General features: G+C 41.8%; 1 protein-coding gene across 1 annotated transcript in view; it reads left to right on the forward strand.

Annotated features, from left to right (window-relative positions):
* The window catches only part of cdh13 (cadherin 13, H-cadherin (heart)), a 295213-nt gene that overhangs the window by 164423 nt on the left and 107741 nt on the right, over positions 1–23049 (forward strand). The window contains exon 8 of the mRNA XM_085358926.1: positions 18259–18437. Within this exon, the coding sequence (XP_085215052.1) occupies positions 18259–18437 (179 nt within the window). The remainder of the gene's footprint in view (positions 1–18258; positions 18438–23049) is intronic.

Below are 23049 nucleotides of genomic sequence, written 5' to 3' on the forward strand. Positions count from 1 at the left end.
CCAGATTCATTTGGGTATTTTCGAGACTGTATTGGAGGCTTTCGCCCCCGGAGCCAAAAGACTACACAGTCAATTATTGTTAACATTATACTGCGTGTTGTAATGTATCTATAGGCACATCTGCCCATTATACATAATAAAAAAGCAACTTTGTCAGCAATTTTCCCTGTTATTATATCATATGAATACACTGTAACCACTCTGATATTTGATTAGAACTCTGGTCTAATGAATGACAAAATAAAACAAAATCCTGACCTGAAAAACAACTGATCCAGTTAGTGCTGGAAGCATTTCAGTCATGAACACAACATGCGGGAAATTATAGTTTTGCTTCTTGCTGACATTTTTGTTTTGTCTTGGTTTCATTTCAGCCACTTGCAACATATTTGTTGTTGTTGTTGTTGTTTGGTTTGCGATTAAACAAAATTCTCATGAGAGATTTAAACAAAGTTGTTAGGATGTTTGGGTGACCCAGGGTTTTTGAGTGTATTATATTATTTATAATTTCTTTGGTTTTTTTGTTAGAGTTCTTTCTTATGGTTTATGTCTCTGTGTATCCTTAGTTGCTATATCCCCGTGTCCAGTCAGTGTCTGTCTGCCCTGGTCCCACGTCTCTGTTCCCTCTGTTATAGTGCCTGCCTGTAAGTCTGTGTCTGTAAGTTCAGTCTGTGTTATGTTTCCTGTTTTACTTTGAAAGTCCGTGTCTCATATAAATGCGTCTGGTTTTGCTTCCTTTGTCTCGTTAGGCCTGATTTGCCCCAGCTGTGTCTCCCTCCTGTTGCCCATTCCCTGATTGCTCCCTCTGTGTATTCAAGCCCTGTGTTTCAGTTTGTCGGTGTCGCGATCTACTCTTACCTACCCTCACTTATGCTGTGTGTTTTGTTTTTCCTGCCTGCGTTAATGTTTGTACTTTGGAAGTTTGTTACTTTGAGTTCACGTCTGTCTCCGGAGTCGGCACTTTGGGTCCTTTTCCAGACAGAAAGTGTATTTGTAAACTGATTTCTCGCTGTAGATAATTCTTACACTCACTATCATAATAAACACAAACACTAGAAGAGTGAAGGTGTTTATTCTTACCAACTAATTAAAGTCTGATAAAGTCCGACTGTACAGGCAAGTCCTGAATTTAAACAAAGATACACAAAGCACACAGTTACTGAATGACAACCTTCTCACAGACTTGCTTTATAGTCTCAACCAGGCTGTACTCGCTTGGGTTAAATGGGTTGAAGGCCACGCTGTGAGTCATGTAATTTTCCTACTCACGAAACCACTCAGGGGCTCCAACAGCCAGAAGAATCTATCTGTTATGGTTCTACATCATTTACTCAGGTATTTTCTTCAATTTGTACGCTGCCTGATGATTGGTCCACTGATGATAGCGCCAAGAATAAGTAAAAGACGAATGTTGTGGCTTAGCATGTGTGAGGGTGAAAATGAAACACAGTACCATATCAAATTTTGCTAAGCTCCATGAAATAATACCCACTTTCTGCAGGTCTGCCATTGTCTAGCTCTTTTGTGTAATCTGTCTCTTAATAGTTGGCATACTTCCTGCATAAAATCCTGTGTGAAAGGTTATGATCTTTCATTCTAACAGCTCTCCGGGGTCTTGCATTTTAATAAGTTGCCTTGAGCCTTCGGTTCATATTCCTTAGTCTAGTTAAGATGGAGGCCTCACCTTATGAGTCAACCTTGGCTAAGAACCTCATCCTTAAAAGCAGGGAGCGGATAAGAAGCGCTGGCTGCTGCTTCTTTTTTAAACACACACGATGAAACTGGTAATGGGAATGATTAGCTTTGCATTAGGCAGTGCCAGTAAGTGTTTAATAAACAACTGTATGAGATTTAATGATCAAATACAATCTTTTTCCACCAGGTGATCATGAATCAGACCCCCCATACTCTCTACAGAGACCTGTGCACAGTCTCCAGAGATGCCCCTTGTAGATCTCGCCTGTACAGGCATGCTGAGTAGCAGCAGACGCAATCAGCTGAACACACAGTTATTAATTAAGCCTAAGAAAAGGAGAGCGATATTCTGTTATTTGCTTGCATCCCCAGATTAATGACTCGTTTTTAAAACCGTATTCTTTGGCAGAACATTAAAAGCATGAAGCACTTGGACAGGTCTGGTGGCATCACAGCCACGGGGTAATTACGTTTTCTTTAATGATTATTGGGATCATGTGGTGTTTCTGCTAAAATCCCCCATTAATCAATGGACGTAGGTTGTGAGTTTCCTGATTAGTGTTGCAAACGTGCGTTATACACAGCTGATGCATTCTTCAAATATCACATTTGGTTAACCCTCAACCGTCCACGTTGTTCAGTGACCACATTTGTTTTTCTTGACCAGTGTTTAGCTTCCTTGTCTCTTCCCTTCAAGCCTCCATCCTGCTTCTAACCAGTTTTGTCCTCCTTTTTCTACCATTTGCTTTCCTTCTTTATAACTCTCTTTTCTCATTTACATATTTATGTCTTTGTGGTGCTTCAAAAAATAGTTGTTTATCCTTTTTTCTTTTTCTCTCCATTACTATGAGGTTCTTGACCGCGCGGTCTGACATTTATAATTCTTTCCCTCTCCTTTCTCTCCCATTTAGTTGAGTTTTCTCTCCACTCGCTTCCTCTCTGCTCTGTTTGGGGTCATGAAAGAAGATGGTTCAGCTGGTCATTATGCTCTGCGGAGTGTCTTCCAGCCTCAGGGCCTGACATTTGACTCCTTCATGGGACCTGTAGCATTCATTATGCTGGCAGGAGACGAGGGGACGAGCAAAATATATGCAAATGGAAGAGGAGTGTAGCACTAGCATCCCCAGGCTATACTCTACCTATAAAACCCGGAGAGCAGTCAAATGGTGGAAGTGGAAGCTAAATTGGCTAGTCATTCATATGTATATTAGGCTGTTAAGTAGGAATTCTGGAGGGAGGGGAGTGGGGGTGGGGGAGTGGAGTGTTTCAGTTTGCCATCTTGGGGAGAAATCAACACACATGGGTGTATGTCCTTTGTTGCTGACATTTATTGATAAAAACAGTACAAAAAACCAACCATTTGTACACATATTTACAAATAATTCAACATTGTCAGCAATCACTCACAATCCTGGCACTGCCATGGTACCTGTAGTCTGCATTTACCACATGTGTATCTTTTGCAGTGAACACATCGCACAGTGGCCTGATTTTTCTTGCATTTGTGTTTGACCTGACACGTGGCTCTTTTTCCAGGGCTAGGTGTGGAGGGTTCTGCCCGAAGCAACTGATCTTTTCTTGCCTTCTTCACAGCTACATGAGAGTGAGCCAACTCTGTTGCAAGCGCCACCAGGAAGTCCACCCGTCTTTCCTTCGTCCCGGTGCATGCTTGATACAGCACATGTGCATTCAGTGCTGCCATGTCAATCATGTTATAAAACACGGCGACTGGCCAGCGCCGTGTTCCTTTGCGGACAGTGTACTCCCGAACCATCTGGTCCATCACATCCACGCCACACTTTGTTTTGTTGTAAAGGGTGACAGTGTTTGGCTTCCTTTTGGTGGTGTTATCAGTCTGAACCACGCTGTGCATGCTGCTAAGAATATAGACTGTCTTCTTCCGTTTGGCCGCATACGCCGTCAGCGTGGCAGCAGAGGTTGAAAACACCTAAGAAATAAGATAAATTGTTATTTTCATAGCCCTTTTACACACAATGAAACACATAAACATAGAACCACAAAAGACCTGCAACATACCTGAGTGGTGAATACATTGCGATCTGTCTGTCTAGTGGATTGAGGAATTTCCCTGCGAATCCTGTTGACTGTGCCGAGGATGGTGGTTTTCCGTCTAAGAAGTTTTTGTGCCAGTGAAAGCGATGTGAAAAAATTGTCCGTGGTAACATTTCTGCCCTTGTCTAGGAATGGTTCCATCAGCCTCATTACTACATTTTCAGAAAGTCTCTCCCCAGTGGGACGATTGGGGTCCTTGCCAAGATATGGGAAGACATTGCAAATGTACTTGGATTTTAGGTCGCAGGCCACCCAAAACTTGATCCCAAACTTGTCCGGTTTACTTGCAATATACTGCAGGAAACAGCACCGAGTCTTTGATGGGAAAAGCTGTTCATCAATGGTGATATGTAGACCAGGGTTGTAGCACGTGATGCAGTTGGTGACAAATGATCCCCACACACTGGAAATTGCAGCAAACTTATCAGTCTTTGCTCGATCACAGCGGGTGGACTTGTCATCAAAGCGTAGGTGTTGCATGATGTTTTGGAAGCGGTTTCGTGCCATAATTCCAATTATCTGTGGGTTTCCCAGGTTTGCTGACCAGCAGTCATTTACAGATGGAAGCCTGCAAACCCCCCGCAAGATCACAATTGCAATAAATGCCATTAGTTCAGGGAGGTCCATGAACCAATGAACATGCTCCGTTTGCTGTGCATGTTGAATAGTCCATTCTTGAGCATGTCAAGAGTGACGAAACACAGGAAGCTCTGAAGGCAACTCGAGATACTTCTCCTGGCCTTAGCCGTTGGCTCTCCATCTGCAGCGTACGCTTCTATTGGGGTGAAAGGGAGACAGGTCCCCACATGTTCTTCACGCCACACTGTGCCATCTTTTGCTGTCTCAGTCCCCAAACAAGGTCTCTTTTTCGGTGGAGAAGCAGTCTCCTCATCTGCAGTGTGAACAAATTCAAATTGTGAGCAAAATGGGAAGGTCAAACAAAATCACAAATGCATGCATAGATACTAATTATAATTCCAGTATCTCCTCCTCTGTATCAGAATAATGTCTGAAATATCTTACTTACTAACTACATCCACTTACTTGTTTGAAATGAAAAAGGAAATAACATGAAATGAAACTAACCGGAAGACTGATCAGACAGCTCTGAGTCCGAATCCGGCTGAACTGCTAGGTCTTCTCCATCCGAGTCACAAGGGTCGACTTCCGTCAGGATCATTTCCAAGGCCTGCTGAGTGGTGAGTCTTCTCTGCATTTTCTTTCCTTGGAGAGGAGGTCCGTACACCAGAGGATTCTTCAGGGCGATGAATTTTCTTTCCTTGGAGAGGAGGTCCGTACACCAGAGGATTCTTCAGGGCGATGAATTTTCTTTCCTTGGAGAGGAGGTCCGTACACCAGAGGATTCTTCAGGGCGATGAATTTTCTTTCCTTGGAGAGGATTCTTCAATGAAGATTCTTCAATGAAGGATTAGGCTAAGTGCAGTGTATATATACCCTTCGGACACAACCGTCCACACCTAGCCGGTCACACCCCTAACCCTAACCCACCAATCAGATTGGTGGGTTAGGGTTACCAGTGCTCTGACAATTTATCTTATTTCTTAGGTGTTTTCAACCTCTGCTGCCACGCTGACGGCGTATGCGGCCAAACGGAAGAAGACAGTCTATATTCTTAGCAGCATGCACAGCGTGGTTCAGACTGATAACACCACCAAAAGGAAGCCAAACACTGTCACCCTTTACAACAAAACAAAGTGTGGCGTGGATGTGATGGACCAGATGGTTCGGGAGTACACTGTCCGCAAAGGAACACGGCGCTGGCCAGTCGCCGTGTTTTATAACATGATTGACATGGCAGCACTGAATGCACATGTGCTGTATCAAGCATGCACCGGGACGAAGGAAAGACGGGTGGACTTCCTGGTGGCGCTTGCAACAGAGTTGGCTCACTCTCATGTAGCTGCGAAGAAGGCAAGAAAAGATCAGTTGCTTCGGGCAGAACCCTCCACACCGAGCCCTGGAAAAAGAGCCACGTGTCAGGTCAAACACAAATGCAAGAAAAATCAGGCCACTGTGCGATGTGTTCACTGCAAAAGATACACATGTGGTAAATGCAGACTACAGGTACCATGGCAGTGCCAGGATTGTGAGTGATTGCTGACAATGTTGAAATGTACTCACTCACTTTTTATCATTATTTGTAAATATGTGTACAAATGGTTGGTTTTTTGTACTGTTTTTATCAATAAATGTCAGCAACAAAGGACATACACCCATGTGTGTTGATTTCTCCCCAAGATGGCAAACTGAAACACTCCACTCCCCCACCCCCACTCCCCTCCCTCCAGAATTCCTACTTAACAGCCTAATATACATATGAATGACTAGCCAATTTAGCTTCCACTTCCACCATTTGACTGCTCTCCGGGTTTTATAGGTAGGAATCCCTAAAATGATGGCTCGCGGGGGTTTAAGTGGTAGTGAGCTCCACTTTATTCTAACTGAGAAAGCTCTCGTTAAACTCCCCAAAAATACTTTATATCTACAAGTTGTGGATGGGACAAAATCATTTAATCTTCTTAAGAAAGGAAAACAAACAAGTCCCCTAAATCAAGTTGTATATTTGTTATTAACCCTATAAGATGTCTGAATATCGTTCAGTATTTTTATGAGGTGTTTTTGTTTCTTTTTTCCTGAATTCAAAGACCCTGCTACTCAGGTGGTGTGACTGACACAAAACTGCCAAAAGCTTTATCTCTGCAAACAGTGGGTGCCGTTAAAATGGATAAATGTGATTGTGTAGCTTCAAGAAATAGAATTTGAGTGACTTGAGGCATCACTGGAGGCGAGGTTCAGACACAAAATGCAAATGATATTAGTTTTGGCTTTGACACTTTATTCAGCCCGAGTGGAAAGAAGTCACTAAAGAAAAGAACTGTGTGGAGAAACAATCAGTATTCACTGTCAAATAAATGTAAAGAGATATAAATAACAGCAGTTGTTCAATGATGTAGAAACAATAACAAATAATAATAATAATAATGTACTTTTTAATGAAAAATAGTAAAACACAGAATGTGAAATACAAAACAAATAGACAAACCAAGTGAAGCAATAAAGCTGTAATTATATTTCAGGCGATAACGATATCTATCACGATATAAGCCAAATAACTATATTTGTAAGATTTAAATGTGCCGTTGCTCACAAGTAAAATGTGAAATAATCAGCAGCTTGTTTTGATTTAAATCTTTATTTCCCATAATAAGTTCAACAGGGCAGATGTACTTAAGGAACATGAGACTTTTTCAGATAAATAAAGGCAAATATTGCAAACTACACAAAAGGCAGCCGCTAAAGCGTTTAAGTTTCAAAATAGAACAAACGAAACAGACTAAATTGTCAATTCCACTTAGAAACAAAATATTAATTCTAAAAATAAATCTTAGTTTGTTTTACAGAAGAACAGACAAAACTGACTAACTTTTGTCAATATCAAATAAACTGAGAACTAAAAGGAAATTCTCGATCTCTCCTTGTTGTATAGCTTAGCTTTTCAAACAGTTTTAACAGTTACTTTAGTCTGACAAAAGCCGAATGACGAATCAGTGCTTCCAGTCAGAGACTGAGCTGCACCGCTTTATTGGATTTCCAGACTTGCTTTCTACACATTTACAGTGCAGCTACTCTGTTTTTATCAGACTTGAAATAGCAGAAATACCTTCACACTGCGGAGCTTCTGTGGCTCTTCCGTTGGACAGTCTCTCCGGCATTAGAACCATCATCTGTTTTCTCTTCGGTAACCTTCGGTCACGCTCTCGGTTGATGTTTCTCTAGTCGGCACAATCATTTCCTCCATTACCGGGCAGCATGGCGGCTGGCTGCTTCCCAAACAAATACACATGTGCGGCTTGGCACTTGTGCTGTACGTAACAAGTCATGTGACGTGACGCTGCGGCTGTGATTGGTTCGGCTCTGCGCTACTTAATTTGGATTGGCTGTTCTTTTTTTTTTTTTTTTTAAAGAGGACAAGAGTGGTGAGGTCCATCGCAATAGTTTAATTTTTCTATCGAGAAAAAGTTATTTCGCAATACATATCGTTATCGTTCTATCGCCCAGCTCTACTTGAAACATTTTGAGAAAAAATGTAACTGATTCCTTACTTTCAGCGAGTCGTACTGGATGGAGGAGCTGATGGCAGCTTAGAAGCCTCAGCTTCATACTCTTTAAAATTGTGACTTCAAGGTTCAAGGTTCAAGGTTCTTTATTTGTCACATGCATAGTTATACAAGTATAACACACAGTGAAATGTAGCCTGACACGCTCCTCGACATGTGCAAAAATTGGGGGGGGGGTAGAGGAAGAACATTATATATATATATATAGTATATACACACACATATAGTATATACACTGGGTGAATGTGCAGTAGTAACAGCAAGCAGGTGAATTCTGTACATTAATATGAATAGACATCTGACTATTTTACAGGATAGACAATATAAACATATTTAAAATTAAAGGAATTGAAATGTACATTGTGCCTTGGTTTAATGTCTGGAAGAGTCCTGTCTCAGTCAATTATAGATGATGTGAGAGGGCGGGTGTGTGTGTTTAGGGCACGGATGGCTTGGGGATAGAAGCTCCTCTTGAGTCTCTCTGTCCTTGCCCGGAAGATGCGGAACCTCGAGTACTCGTGTCTTCAGATCTATTAATTCATACCTGCATCTTCATTAAAAAATGTCCTCAGTAGATTCGTCCCCTGCTGTGTATTTAGATTTACCAAAAAAACTTTCATTAACTACTTTCAAAGATTCCCATTTGTGCCTCATCTCAAATCAACCTAAATTAACAACCCAGTGATTTCCTCTAACATAATATCAGCACAAATTAGGGTATTTTTGTCATTTATCACAGTTGCTGCGACCCATCTTCAGGTCATAACATGGAAGAGGCATTAACTTCCCCAAAAGCCAAGCAGCCACAAGAAGTAGCAAGAAGTACTGTTTGTTTTGGGTCGACGGCAGATTAATAATAATAATAATAATGGATACTTTATTGATCCCCATGGGGAAATTACTTGTTTTTCTCTGCATTTGACCCATTCACTCAGTGAAGCAGTGGGCAGCCCACTAAGCAGGCGCCCGGGGAGCAGTGTGTAGGGACGGTACCTTGCTCAGGGGTACCTCAGGGTAGCCGTTAAGTGGATTCGAACCGCCGACCTTCCGATCATGGGGCGACCACTTTACCTACTGAGCTATCCCTGCCCCAAAACAGTCAGATCCAAAACTTCAGACTGAGCCTATAGACCAAACAAAACAAAACTAAGCTCCAAAGTGCACACAAATGACTTTATGAAGCAAAAACCTGACCTCTGTTGGGCTGGTTGGGCCTTCAGGGAAGCGAATGATCCTCCTTTGATGCTGCAAAGGTTTTTCTTTGCTCCTGAATCACAGACTAACTGTGTCCTCCTGTCACAGCCAGCGTGTCCTGAGCATCAAATGTGGCAAATCAACAATTTGTATGTAGTTTGAGTTGCTTGTAGTCATGTTTTGGTCCTTATACAGCCTCGTTTGCACTGCCAGAAAAAAGTGGATGCTGATGTTCTCCAGGGCTGCCGTTTGTCACTGATTTGAACTTTTTTAGATTGAGTTTGGTCGTCTCAGGATCTTGTCTGTCATGTTTATTTATTTATGTATATTTAACCCCATTAGCTTCCACAGTAGTGGTTGCTAGTCTTCCTGGGCCCCAAGTCATCAAGTGTAATTTAATAAAACATTACACAATAAAGTAGATGCAAAAATTGTGCGAGGTTTTACAGTTGTAAAAATGTAAGCACGCGAATATCAATATCATTGAGGCACGACACCCAAGAATCAAAAACAGTTCACAGCTTTGCCCACTTACAATATTTACAATAATTAAAAACTGAGTAAAAAGGCTTTTAAATGTTTGGTTTTTTTTTAATTATGAATAGCAGCTAGTTCTCTAATTGGATAAGGCAATATTTTATTCCACTTAAAAGATGCTCTAACTAAACTCAGTTACTTAGTTCAGTTACTTTTGGCTCGAGGAATTACTAAATTGCGCTTTGTTAAAAATTATGTATTTCATCTGGATACTGCAGCTGAGCAGAGAACAAACGTGGTGTGTTTAACAGTATTATTCTCTTTATTAATAAAAGTAAGCCCAAAACGTTTATTATGTTATCATTTTATTGATACTGGTATAGTGTGAACATCTCAACACTAATCTGGCCGCCTTATTCTGGACTAACTGAAGTCTGTTAAGATCTGTCTTATCAGCTGCTGACCAGATGATCTTTCATGATTAAAGAAGTGATGCAGACAGAGCATCTCCTGGCCGTAGCTACGCTCTGTCCCATTTTCTAATAACAGTCTATATGCTGAGACCATGAATGGTGCTGATTTATGGGAACATGCTGGGAGGCATCTAAGTTTACCAGAAAACGTTATAAACAAGTAAAATGATTTCTCTGTCATGAAAACAAATAGTTTATTAATAACTGTTTCTACATTATGTAATACTTAAATTAAAAACTGATGATAAGTGGGTTTTATAAGTGACACTATTGCAGCTTAATGCCAAGTTTCTCTCAGTCATTTGTATTTCTTTGTAAATAATTTCATACACTTCATTTACTTTTTCAATTATTGAGTTAAGATTAGATATCATTACCAAGCGTTGATTGTCATTGTGCAGACTGAGCTTGTTTGGACGGATATTCTGTTCATTAGTTTAGAGTTATTCAGTCCTATTAGCGTCTGTGTCCCCCCGGTATGACTGGGAGGGGTGAATAAATGCCCCGGCCTGCCTGTCAATCACTCTAACCCAGCGGTCCCCAACCCCCGGGCCTCGGACCGGTACCAGTCCGTGAGTCGTTTGGTACCGGGCCGCGAGAGTTGAGGCTCAGGTGTGAAATGTCTGGTTTTCAGGGTTTTTATCGGTTTCCAGCGTTATTTTGTTATCCTTTTTATCGTTTACTCGGTTTTCCTGGGTCTTTTCATGTGTGTTATGAATAAATCTTCTTTTTTTCGGTACCGGTACTGGTTTTATTTTGTTGTATTTATCCGCGACACCTTACAGGCCGGTCCGTGAAAATATATTCGGGCGTAAACCGGTCCGTGGCGCAAAAAAGGTTGGAGACCGCTGATCTAAACTGTACGTAACTGGAAAACACATTCTATGGTCCTTTCCAGATGATGCAGAATATTTGTGCTTTGTTCTTCTTTTCTCACCACTCGTATCCCCAATGAATTGTTTATAATTTGGCTTTAACCAGTGATCCAGTTGTAGTCTGAGCCGATACTGGCTGAAAAGATGGGATGGAGAAATTGCATTGTAAAAGAGGCAGGAGAGGGCAGCTGGACTGTATTTCACTCCATTTACTCGGCTGTCAGCTTGGGGCTCATTATCTCATATTTAGTTTACGTGCAGCACAGCTCCACAACAGCTTTGCACATCTCCGGCTTCAGCTGCTGCTCTTATTGCTCCAGAATTCATTTACTTTGAGAAGTTTTTGACCAACTGAATTGTCAAACTTTTGGAAAACAACAGTCGCTTCATTTCCCAGCTATAAATATTGATTCCTATCAACATTTATGTCGCAAATGAGGAAAAATATTAAAACTGAAATCAAGTTTCAAATAGATCTCCACACAGTGGGAAACGTTGTCCTGTACACTCAGAGCCGTAAACAAGTTTAAATTGCTTCCCACACGGGGAGGTCGGGATTTGAAAACCAGGAATTGGTTGGCAGAGGAAAAGTAGTTTGAACCACAGAAACCTTTTACTGACTCGATGGCATTAGATTTCATTTTTGACTTTTCATTAATGATTTTAAAGCAACTATTTTCTTTTCTGGGGTGTTCATGAAGATTAAAGCGAGAACACACAAAATTTAAAAGGTCATTTATAACTTTACAGAAAATGGGAAATCGCTGCGGTGATTTATGCAAAATCGAGTTTGTAACGAGCTCCAAAGTCAGTATTTGTTATGATCTTCTTGATTTTTTAACACTCTGTGAAGATCACTGACATGATGAAGAACAAACTCCTTGTCAATCAGATATTTTCCACATGGTGTTGCATAGTGTTTTAAAATGTGACGATTCTGCATTTATAATTCCATCAATTTTGACAAGATCCACAACAGCACTGGCTGAAATACAGCTCCTATGAAAGAGGGCCGTGGAGTGCCTGCAGACACAGGGGAGGGCAGGGTAAGCTGCAAAGAAAAATACTGTTAACACAGCAGTGAGTGGAACAGAAGCACCGAGCTGAAAACTCAACAACTACGACTCAGACTGAAGAATTAATGATCGATAGCACCGAGGAGTCCAAGAAACACAACGTGCTGGGTCGAAAACCCAGGACTGTCATAACAGGTCAGTGTTAAGTGACAAACAAACATTACTCTGACAGTGCGCAGATACACGGACTGAAAACGAGTGAAAACGAACCCGATCTCAAAAATAAATCAATAATGAAAATGCTGAAGACCACCTTAAAAAACGAGGTCTTGTTCCCTCCTTCATGCTTTAGTGAAGCAAAAAGCTAAATTAGGATGATTAAGGAGCTGTTTTTGCATCAGTTTGTTATTGTTAGGGTTCCTGGGTCTGATTTGATCATCTATATTCTTTGATTTAGTGTTTCTATTATTTAGTTTTGGTATTTTTAGCTCCCTTAACTATACGTAGTATTCCTGGTGTTTAGTTGGCCCTGTGTGTTTCCTGCGTTGTCTTCATGTTTGTCTAGTTGCCTATTTTCCCCAGTGATGTCTGTGTGTGTGTTCCTGTTACTTCCTGTTTTACTTTGGTAGTCTCCTGTCTGTGTACGCCATGTTCTGTTTGCTTCTCTTACTTTGAAGGTACGTCGTCTCAGAGTAGCTCCAGCTGTGTCCCATGTGTTTCCTTGTGTATTTAAGCCTTTTGTTTTCTCCCTCATCCCTCGTTGCGTGTCTTACCTGCTTGTCTAGCCGTTTCATTTAATGTATATTTCCAGCTTAGTTTTGTATTCCAGCTTCCAGCAATCAAGCTGAGTTTTTTGAGTTTCTCTGCCTCCGTGAGTCTGCATTCAGGCTCCTTTTCTGCCAGCCGCACACAGCAAACATGACAGTTATCTGTGTGGTAGATATGGCACGTGAGAAATATGTTTAGCAAGTGTCCATCTCTGGCAGGAGGCTACAACAACTGCAGTGAAGACAGATGGCAGTGTGCCACGTAGGCAACCAGGCCAGTAAGTAAGCAGGTGAAGTCCAGTGGAATAAATGAGCTGGGAAGGAGGTGGTGCAGCGCTAATGGTGCTTTATAAGAGCGTGCTGTACAAATCAGCTTAATGAGAGAGCAAAATATAACAAATGTGTGTTTAAAGAAGAACAGCAGGAAACACAACAGTATTGTACCATAGCAGCTTTATTTATGAAGCACTTTAACAGAAAACCAGGGTTCACAAAGTGCTGTACATATACAAATAGCATAAACAAAATAAAACGTGTGCACTGGAGGCCTGTTGCACACACTTTTTCACAAGAAACACAAACACGAATCAATAATCAGTTTTACACCTTATTACTTATTATACGATCTTCATCAACAGCAAAGTCTTCACTCACTAATATGGTTATTGTATTGAATATAAGTCAGATTATTGCACCACATGCTTTGTAAGCGTGTTGTGAACTGACAAAAATAAGATATTTGCATTCATCTCATTCAAATGGCAGGTTTAAAAATGACACCATGAAGAGCAAATAAGGTCGATATGTAGATATAGTGAAGAAGATTCCTGAAGAGTTCAAGCAGACAGATCTGCTGCCACCGGTTTCACCAGTGTGCTTGAACCTCTTTCAAAACTATTGACTTAAAATAGAAATAAGAACAGAACACTGTAAGCCTTCTTCTCCTGGAACCAAATGTACATCCAAAGTGACGTTTTGCTCTCACAGACATTTTGACTTAGTTAAACTAAACTGTGAAACTAAAGCAGGCTTTAGCAAACAGCAGTGAGAGCTGTTGTCCAGAAATAGAGAAGACAGCGAGGACTGTTCCCAGGAGTGTGTGGCCGACCACAAACACTCCAAGAGCGCAGCAACGACTCATCCACAACAAGCACCAAAGGCCTCACATAGCTCAGCCAAGGTCAGTGTTCATGATCAACAACACCAGAGACACTAGTGGAAAAATGACATCTGTGGGAGAGTTCCAAGGTGAAAACCACTGCTGAGTGGGAATTCAGAATCAGAATACTTTATTGATCCCTGGGGGAAATTATTTAGTTCTGTGCACCGATGAAGTTTAACTTTTTGGAAGGCTTCAGTCCCGTTACATCTGACTCAAAACTAAGAGAGAATTTCATTAAAAAAAACCAAACACCCATCATTTTAGAAGCAACACGTTCTCGACCCAACGCGTAACATGACGAATGTGACAAATCGTCATATGTTATGCGTTGGGAATGATAATGCTCTGATTAGAATCCAACAGGGTGATGGTAGTGTGACGGGCCAGGTCTGCAGGAGACCTGAAGGACAGTATCCAGCCATCACGCTGTCTGCTGCATCATGCAGCAGGACACCTCTGAATGCCACAAAATAAAGCAAGTATGACAAATATGCAAAACAACTAAGAGATCAGGATGGAGGCAAATACTCACAAGTGTATCTACAGTGCTGTTCACAGGACTGTGGATACAAATGTGAGTTAAAGTAATGTTAAAAAAAGAGGAGGGTCCACACTGACAGTTCAAAAGCTCAAATGCAGAAGCTCAGTCCAGTGCAGAAAAACACAGTAAAACAAAATAACAAGACAATAAAAAGCTAGAATGTTATGAACACACAAGGGGAACAGAGACAAGTAAATAATGAGGAGTACAGCAAAAGTGTGTGTGTATATATTTGTTTGACAAGTGAGTAGGCGGGGCTGGCATGAAGAGCGCTGGGACCTGCAGAGGTGAGGGCAGGGAGAGGATGACAAGAGGAAGGTGTGGGCTTTAAAATGAAGCAGGAAAGAAGAAGATGCACAAGATTAAAGAGTTTTCTGTTCGTTTCAGCTTGTTAATAATCGCGCAGTCGGTCAGATTCATCATGTGACCCACAAAACAACTGTGACCACTGCGAATGACGTTAATATTACGCCTTCAGCATCGTTACCATCATGGTGGCATTTAAAGACGACAAATGAACCACAGTAAACACTTTTAATTTGCTAAATTTACTAAAAATCTTTTTATTTTTTCAAATTAAGAAGTTATCTAAGAATATAACTGATTTCAATAATGTGACGGTGCCTATGAAGTATTTCTAACAAGCATCCATCACAGAGTGGATAAAGTTTTCACATCCAGCTTTAAAATCGAAGTCGTGCTTTGTACTCTCGTGCACTCTTATCTGTGCTGCCATCTCTTCACCGCGTTCTCCGTCTGAATATGTGGCTCTAATTCTTTGCACCATTAAATTGATTTTGGATAACACAATTTATCTTTGAACTCTTTGATCTCATTCAGGCCTGAGAATAGAAAGGGTCAGCTCTTGGTCTTTTTCAGTCACTTGACTGTGATTAATCTTAATCCATTTTCTGGTTCTCGAATCTCCACCGGACATATTAAATAACTAAAAAATAATAATTCCTATCGCTTGTGTTCATGCGATTGCAGTGTAATACACAGCTCACACTCGTACTAAAATCACATTTATTCTCCTGTCTCGTCTCGTCTATGTTCTCTTGCTTCATCTTGACTCTTGACTCTGTCAGTTCCCTGGTGGCGAGCACAGATCTGGCGGCCCCCGCTGATTTCCCTTGGTGTTTGAGAAAGATATAGCAGCTAGCTGTACGCAACGGCACATTGTCTCACGAGCCCGTGTGATGAAATCAATCCACAACATGTGTATCTGGTTTCGCTTCGTTTCGTGTGTGTATTGTTAATCTTTTACCTCAAAGCCCCGCTGCTTCTTCTTCTCTGTTTTTGTGGACTGGGCCAATCATCATTCTGAAACTTGATAGAAATGCATTACACAGTGTTTACGCTCACTCTGCAGTCTCCATCTTAATTCTATGATTTCTTTCTACATGCAGTCTGAGCTGCTGTCATCCGCAGCAAAGCAGATGGGTTCAAGTGATAGCAGTAATGGCAGTCCTGTGCAGTCACATCCATGTAGCTATCCAATGCAGTTAGGATTGATTGAGCTCGGCTCCTGCTAGAGGATAAAGCTGATAAGAGAGGCCAATGACTCTTCACAGACGCTGCCCACATGGTATCGTATGATTTAACAGGCATCAGTGTTAGAGGTAAGCATAGTCCCATTGTCCTATTACAGAATACTAGATGTTTATCACCAGCTGATTGATGCTAATGGCTGTGTTGCATCCTGCACTGATGAATGCGTACTGGTTACATGATGCTCATTTGTGAGAGGAATTATGGTATCTGATGAAGACAGTAATCACTGAGAAGGTCAGCTTGCCTCTGACATCACATAAAACACGGAGTACGACTGTGCTGCGTTCAAGAGACCTTCAGGAGAATGAGAACATAATTCACCGATATCTGCTCAAGATAACCAATTTAGTCGACGTTTACAACGCTCTAATTCGCTTCCGGTTGGTGTGGCTGTGTGCAAAACCGTGCATGCTCACATTGGCCATCATGTGTGTTTGTGTGCGCTCATTCTAAACGGTGAAGTGGAACAGAGTGCAGGTAATGAGGGAGATGGGACGGTGTAATTATACTGCAGAGGGAGGATTAGCGGTTTACTTAACCATTAGCAGGTTCACCTTGAAGTGCAAATGCCAGATGGATAAAAGTCACACCTCTTTGCCCTTCATTACCTTCAACTGGACTAAAGACATTTGCTCCTGAGCCACTTTTACTTAGTGTAGACTTTGCATATTTTCCATTAGCTCTTTTGTGTCTTATTTGAGTAGTTTGGCTAATGCAGTGTGGCAAAGTAGTGTCGGGTATTAAGAAGAGGCATGAAACGAGATCGATGCTCATGAGCCGTGCAGCGCGATGCTGTTATTTAGCACTTATGGGAATGTTTTATTAAATCTGTGGGTCAAATAAGAATCAGAAGGGATTTATTGCCAAGAAACACACAAAAGCTGAGTTTGTCAATATCAAAAAAGAAAGCTTCATAAATTTCTGTTTTCATTTACCTCCGAAAACATAATCACGTCATCCTCCAGACTGTTTGAGTCACTAAGAATTATTATAGTGTAATATTGCTAAATGTTACAATCCCATTATTTAAATGAATACTTTCACGTCACAAAAAATAAAAAGAAACAAGGTGGTGTTGAAATCATACCAAGGACAACAACAACACAGAGGACTGGATTGAGTGGAGTTAATAGACACGTCTGCCTGCACTGGAGAAATGGAAAACTCCGTTCAGACACACAACCGTGTACGCTCTATATTTGATTGAGTTTGTGTGCATGCATGGATGCATAAATCTCTGCTGCTGCTCGCGCACATGTGTGGATGGAGCGCGTGTCCCTCTGAATTGGTGCGAGTGTATCTCATCACCGAAAGGAGACAGAGATTGAGGGCTGAGGGTGTGTCGAGGATTGCCTCCTATTTTAGCTCAGCTGTGGAGGGCAGGATTTCCATTTTTCTTCCCATTACCAAATAAAGTACACCCTGCTGTTAGAGCTGACACGAGGAAGAAAACACATTAATAGCAAAGGGTAACTTTTTAAGCAGCTGTCACGGCAGGAGCAGCTTGAAATATTGCTTTTCAACCATCTACTCCCATGATTAATATCATTTTGGGATTCCTAACAATATAAAATATCGAATTCAGCTGATAACAGACATCATGTAGGTGATGTTATGTTAATTGTAGATTAGGTGAGTTACATTCAGTTTTACTAGCACAACAACATCCCAGAATACTGTCACGGTCTTTGAGTTTTGAGTGTTTGGATTTTAAAATTCTGCTGACTTAAATCTTTTCTGTTTATTTTCATGTATTTATTTCCTTAATATGATCAGTGTTTGCTTTTTATGTCCGAGTTTTCCTTTTGTTGTTTTAAGTTTACTTTTTTTTACTTTGCTATTTAATTGTCTTCTGTGATTTGTATTCACTTTTACTTCCTCCCATGTAACTGCATTGATAGTGTTTCCTCCCAGCTCCGTCTGTTCCCCGTGTGACGGTAAAGTCCATTCGTTCCTTAGTTTAGTGTCTGTTAACCTTCCGTCAGTGTTTCTTGCAGGTTTCTGGATCCTGCATCCTTATCTGGCGGCTTTAACCAGTCAAAATAAGAACTTGCCTACATGACAAATACATTTCACAGTTGGAAAAAGAAGAATTGTAAAAACAAAAATAAAAATTTAGTAGAGTTCCTGTGACTCCTGTAGTTTAACATATTGCCAAATGTTTACCTGAGACTGATTTCAGGGTATTTGAATCAAATGTGTTTCTCTTGTTGTTCTTATTTGCTCATTTCTTAGTGAGTAAAGACAAATGTTCAGTTCTGACTCAGCCTGGTCCTTTAATCTCGTCCCCAGGAACCACAGTGATGACAATGACGGCGTTTGACGCGGACGACCCGAATACAGACAACGCCGTTCTGCGCTACAACATCGTCAAACAGTCTCCAGACAAACCTTCCCCGAACATGTTCTACATTGATGCAGAAAGAGGAGACATCGTCACAGTTATAGCTCCCACGTTACTTGACAGAGAGGTGGGTTAACTCGGCAAATCTGTTCCTGTGTTTGTGGTGTGGGCCTCTGCACTGAGCGGTACTCAGCGGTGTGGTGTTGGTGGTCAGGAAGTTGTTACGAGGCTTAAACGTGTCACTGGAGTTTCTGAAACGAAGCATCCATTCATTCCCAACGTGTCGCCTGTGCTGCCGGCAGACTCAAGAAACCACGTAGTCGGTGTCTGTGTGTCATGTAAGCCGCTTCATTGTTTGTGTGTGCCTTTGTGTGAGGGAGCACCGGCGCGTTCCAGCTAGCAGGCGCAGTAGCTAGACGAGCGCCTTTCCATTTCCCCGTAAAACCAGAGCGACACAACGGGATGATTGCTTTTCCAGCAGGGTGACGAATGCCAGAACATCGATTGGCTCCGCTGGTGGAAGAGGAATATTAGCTGTTGTCAGACACTTAGCGAATAGTTTAATTGAGGTGATACACACTCATCCGTCGACTCTGGTGGTGTCCAACATCCCGAAAGCTAAAAACCTCCCATCCGGAACTGTTGGAGCCGTGGTGACTAACTGCCCTGATGAGCCAATCCCTGAGCTACAGTAGACCGTTTAATAGAAGCCTAATTAATTAAAAGGAGGATGAAATGAGATGTAATCGATGCAGTGTGCAGTGTTGCTGCTTTTGTGAGGTGAATAAGAAATCATCCAAGAGATACACAGCTGGTGGTTTTTCCTGGTGTAATAGGAGGATGAAAGTGAGACTTCCAGGATATTTCAAAAGATAATGCTCCAGTAGAGTGTAGAAAAAACAGCAACAATAACACTGCTTCTCTAATGTCTGCAGCCAAGATTTATTACACCACTAACAGGCTAATGTTCAAAAAAGCAGCTGAATGCCTTTGAAGAAGGCAGAATTTTTCACCTTTTCTCTTCATTTTTAAACTCCTGAATTTCGTAGCATGTACTGTAAAATAACCAGTAACGCAACTCAAACTAACTCGCGTCCATATGTAAAGCTGAAGTCCAGTTGGAAATACAATTATTTCAGCTTTAAGCTTTAACGCCTTGGTGGTCATTAATACTGCATTTCTCCATGTGCATGATAGGTTATAGGTTTTTGAAAAGATCATGTAATGCACTTGATTTGCACTTATTTTGATCAACAAATGTTAAAGAACTTGGACTCGGAGGGAAGGATTCTAAGAAGTCGTGTAAAAGAGAGCATAGCATTCAAGTGTTCTGATGTTTGAAGCAATGAGTCAGTTTTATGCTGCCGTGCAGGATCGTCAGAGTCCTCGAAAACGTTTAAATGGGCTCAAAGAAAAAGAAGTGAAACAAGTTTATTTCTATAATAAACAAATCATGACAAATATATGTATGTGAGAGCTCTTTGTGGTATTAATAGTCACATGAAAAGCCTAAAACAACATATATGATTGAAAAGAGGGCAGATGGAAGAGCAGAAAGGGTACCTTAAAACTGTCCATATCGAGGTCTGACGAAATTTAGACGCAGCCACTTTAGCACGTCGTCATGACTCTGACGCCAGCTCGATGCAGTTTAGCTCCATCTGCCAATATAGTTTTTAAATACAGTATGTCTTTTGTATGTCTGCAATATTCTGCTTTGCAACAAAGGCAAAACACCAAATGGATAGGAGAAACAAAAATATTCCCTATGTTCTTCAAATTCCTCAGACATAATTCAGGTAGCGCTATAAGTGTATTTGGATAGACACCTCACCTGCCCCAGGGAAGCAAAAAGCAATCCGGAGAAAATCAATTTTGTCACATTGAAATCAGTTTGATTTTGCCTCTAGTGCTTTCTCTGAGGCGTAAAATCCTGTCTTGATATGCACATTTATTCCAGCACTCTCTGTTTTTCTCCTCACTTTATTGTAGACATGTCTCCCCTTGCCGTCTAATATTATTCTGACACGCGAGGTTGTTGGATCAATGGCAGGCTGTAATTTCTGACGGCTGGTAATGCTGCAGGGATGAGGCCATTTTCTTAAGTTAGAAAAGATCAAAGAGTTTTTGTATTTTTCACTGGATTTACATGGAAATCACTGTTAATGAGTCTGCATTGCAAATATGTCCCTCTTCACCTGCTGGCCGTGCAGAGTGCAGTTACTACAAGACTCAAGCACTATTCGTACGGTACACATCAAAACTGCACGTCACTGGATGCTAATCAATACAGGGTTCCACCTTCCTTAGTCTCCATGAAGGCGAGCACGAGACTGTCGATGTGTTTTCTTCCTCTGTGCGATTCAGCATGCACATCTATGAGTGTTTGTCGGTAAGAATAGCTCAGATAAGCTTAAATTAATAAATTATCTGTTCAGAGAGAACAAAACACCTTGTGAGATAGTGGCGCTTCATGCTGCGCACATCTTCCTGCTGATCCTTCATCCTGCACAAAAAAATAATCTCACCATCTCATTTATCAGTCTAACTATAGTTTCATCAGTCAGCTGTGCTTTCATGCACTGCCTCCCGTTGTCACAGCTGTACTGCAGCACATTATTTTTAAAGGCTTGTGAACTAAAGGAGCAGAAATTTGAATCAGAAAAAAGCAAAGAAACCTGCAAAGGTGGCGGACGGCAGGAAGGGGTGCACTGAAATCTCCCTTTGTCTTCAAACTCACATCTGAATTTTAATCAGGTGTACTGATTTGGCTCTTTTTGCTGTGAAGGACTGGATCTAGAGTCTTACCTACCAGTTTTCTGTCTTTTAGAGCTGTAAGTCATAAATATGTGCTCATCATAAAACTCGATATTTTATAAAATAAAATGCTTCTAGTTAGTGGACAAAGCTTTTCAAAACAAATAAAATCACGCTGAAAATGATTTGCAATACATTTCCATCCATCTGGGGCATCTTTAGCATTAGGCTGCTGGGGGGGCAGCGGCCAAGGCAGAGAAGCCCAGACCTCCCTCTCCCAGGAGAGCTGAGAGTTATAATCTCCCCAGCATGTCCTGGGTCTGCCCTGGGGCCTCCCACAGTGACAGATTCCCAGAACATCTAACGGATGTTCTCCTTTCAGTCACTACCCAGAGCTTGTGACCACAGATGACCGTAGGGACATAGGTTGGCCGTTAAATTGAGAGCTTCGCTTTTACACTCAGCTCGTTTCACCAGTACAGCGTCTGCATCACTACAGTTGCAGCACCAATCCGTCTGTCGATGTCACGCTCCCCTCTCCCCTCAGTCAACAAGCCCCTGAGATACTCTTCCACTTGGGGTGGAAACTCGTCCCCCAATCCTGGCTGGGCACGCCACCCTTTTTCGGCTGAGGACCATGGCCTCAGGCTTAGAGGTGCCAATTTTTGTTCCCGCTGCTTCACTCTCAGACTCGCGCTGCTCCAATGTGAGCTAGAGGCCACCGCCTGATGAAGCCGACAGAACCACATCATCTGTGAATGCCAGACACGAAATTCTGAGACCACCCGAGTGGTACCCATGCACCACCCATGTTTGCGTGGGTTCTCTCCGGGTACTCTGGCTTCCTCCCGCAGTCCAAAGACATGCAGTTCACGGCGTTAGGTTAACTGATGAATCTAAATGACCCATATGTGTGAATGTGAGTGTGAATGGTTGTCTGTCTGTGTGTTAGCCCCGTGACAGACTGGGGACCTGTCCAGGGCGTACCCCGCCTCTCACCCTGTGGTAGCTGGGATAGTCTCCAGCGGCCCCACGACCTTGACAAAGACAAGCAGAAGAGAAGGGATGGACAGTATATTTCACTTTAGCGCATGTGTTATGCTAGATAAGCTGTTTGGTATTTGTTACAGTTTTGGAGAGATATATCTCTGAGGCCGATCAGCTGCTCATCCATCATATTTGTGGCAACCAACTAATCGATTGATGCATTTCTGGTTTAGTCTTATTTATACTGTGTTCTGAGTTACGCTGAATGCATTTGAACAGTGTAAGTAGAGATGTGTGTATACGGTTTTCTATTCTAGGGACGTCTTCTTACAGACACCAGGCAGAGACGTTCTCAGAAGTAATGAAATAAGAAAACTGAGAAGGGTTCCCAGTGTTTTTGGCTTGAATATATTTGTTACAGGGCACACACACCAGTCATTCTGATCTCTTTTAGTCCATGGAGTGTCCGTGTGCTGGCTGGTTGTAACCGGAGAGGACAGACTGCTAATGGCAGTGTGACTTTCTGACTCCCTAATGCTCTCCGGCCAATCTGGGAGCTGTCACTGCTCAGGATAGCCAATCGATAGAGTTGACCGACCCCTTCGCCCCTCTCATGTCTTACAAAGGTGAATTACATGGAGGGAAGAGGATGTCTGCTTGTGTGTGTGTGTGTATTGCCACTGAATTGTGATGTTTGCAGTGATATAAATGAAACTTCGCTTCTTGATGTGTTATGTTTGGTGAATCAGCCAAATTAAGGCACATCTTAACAGTTCCCATTTTTAAGGTAAATTTCATTTTAAAAGTACTTTTGAAAACTGTTTTGACTGCTCTGAAAATGAGAGTGGAAAATAAATTTGATTAGCATCGAGTCTACGTAGGGTGGGGATCTCCAGGCCTCGATGGCCAGCAGGTTTTGTGTCCTTGATCCAACACAGCTGATTTAAATGGCTAAAAGACCTCCTCTACATGTCTTGAAGTTCTCCAGAGTAGGG

This window comes from Diplotaxodon limnothrissa, linkage group LG7 (assembly GCF_057381915.1).
Source record: "Diplotaxodon limnothrissa isolate DT_005_m linkage group LG7, D_limnothrissa_male_GT1.1, whole genome shotgun sequence".
In the NCBI taxonomy this organism is placed as follows: Eukaryota; Metazoa; Chordata; class Actinopteri; order Cichliformes; family Cichlidae; genus Diplotaxodon; species Diplotaxodon limnothrissa.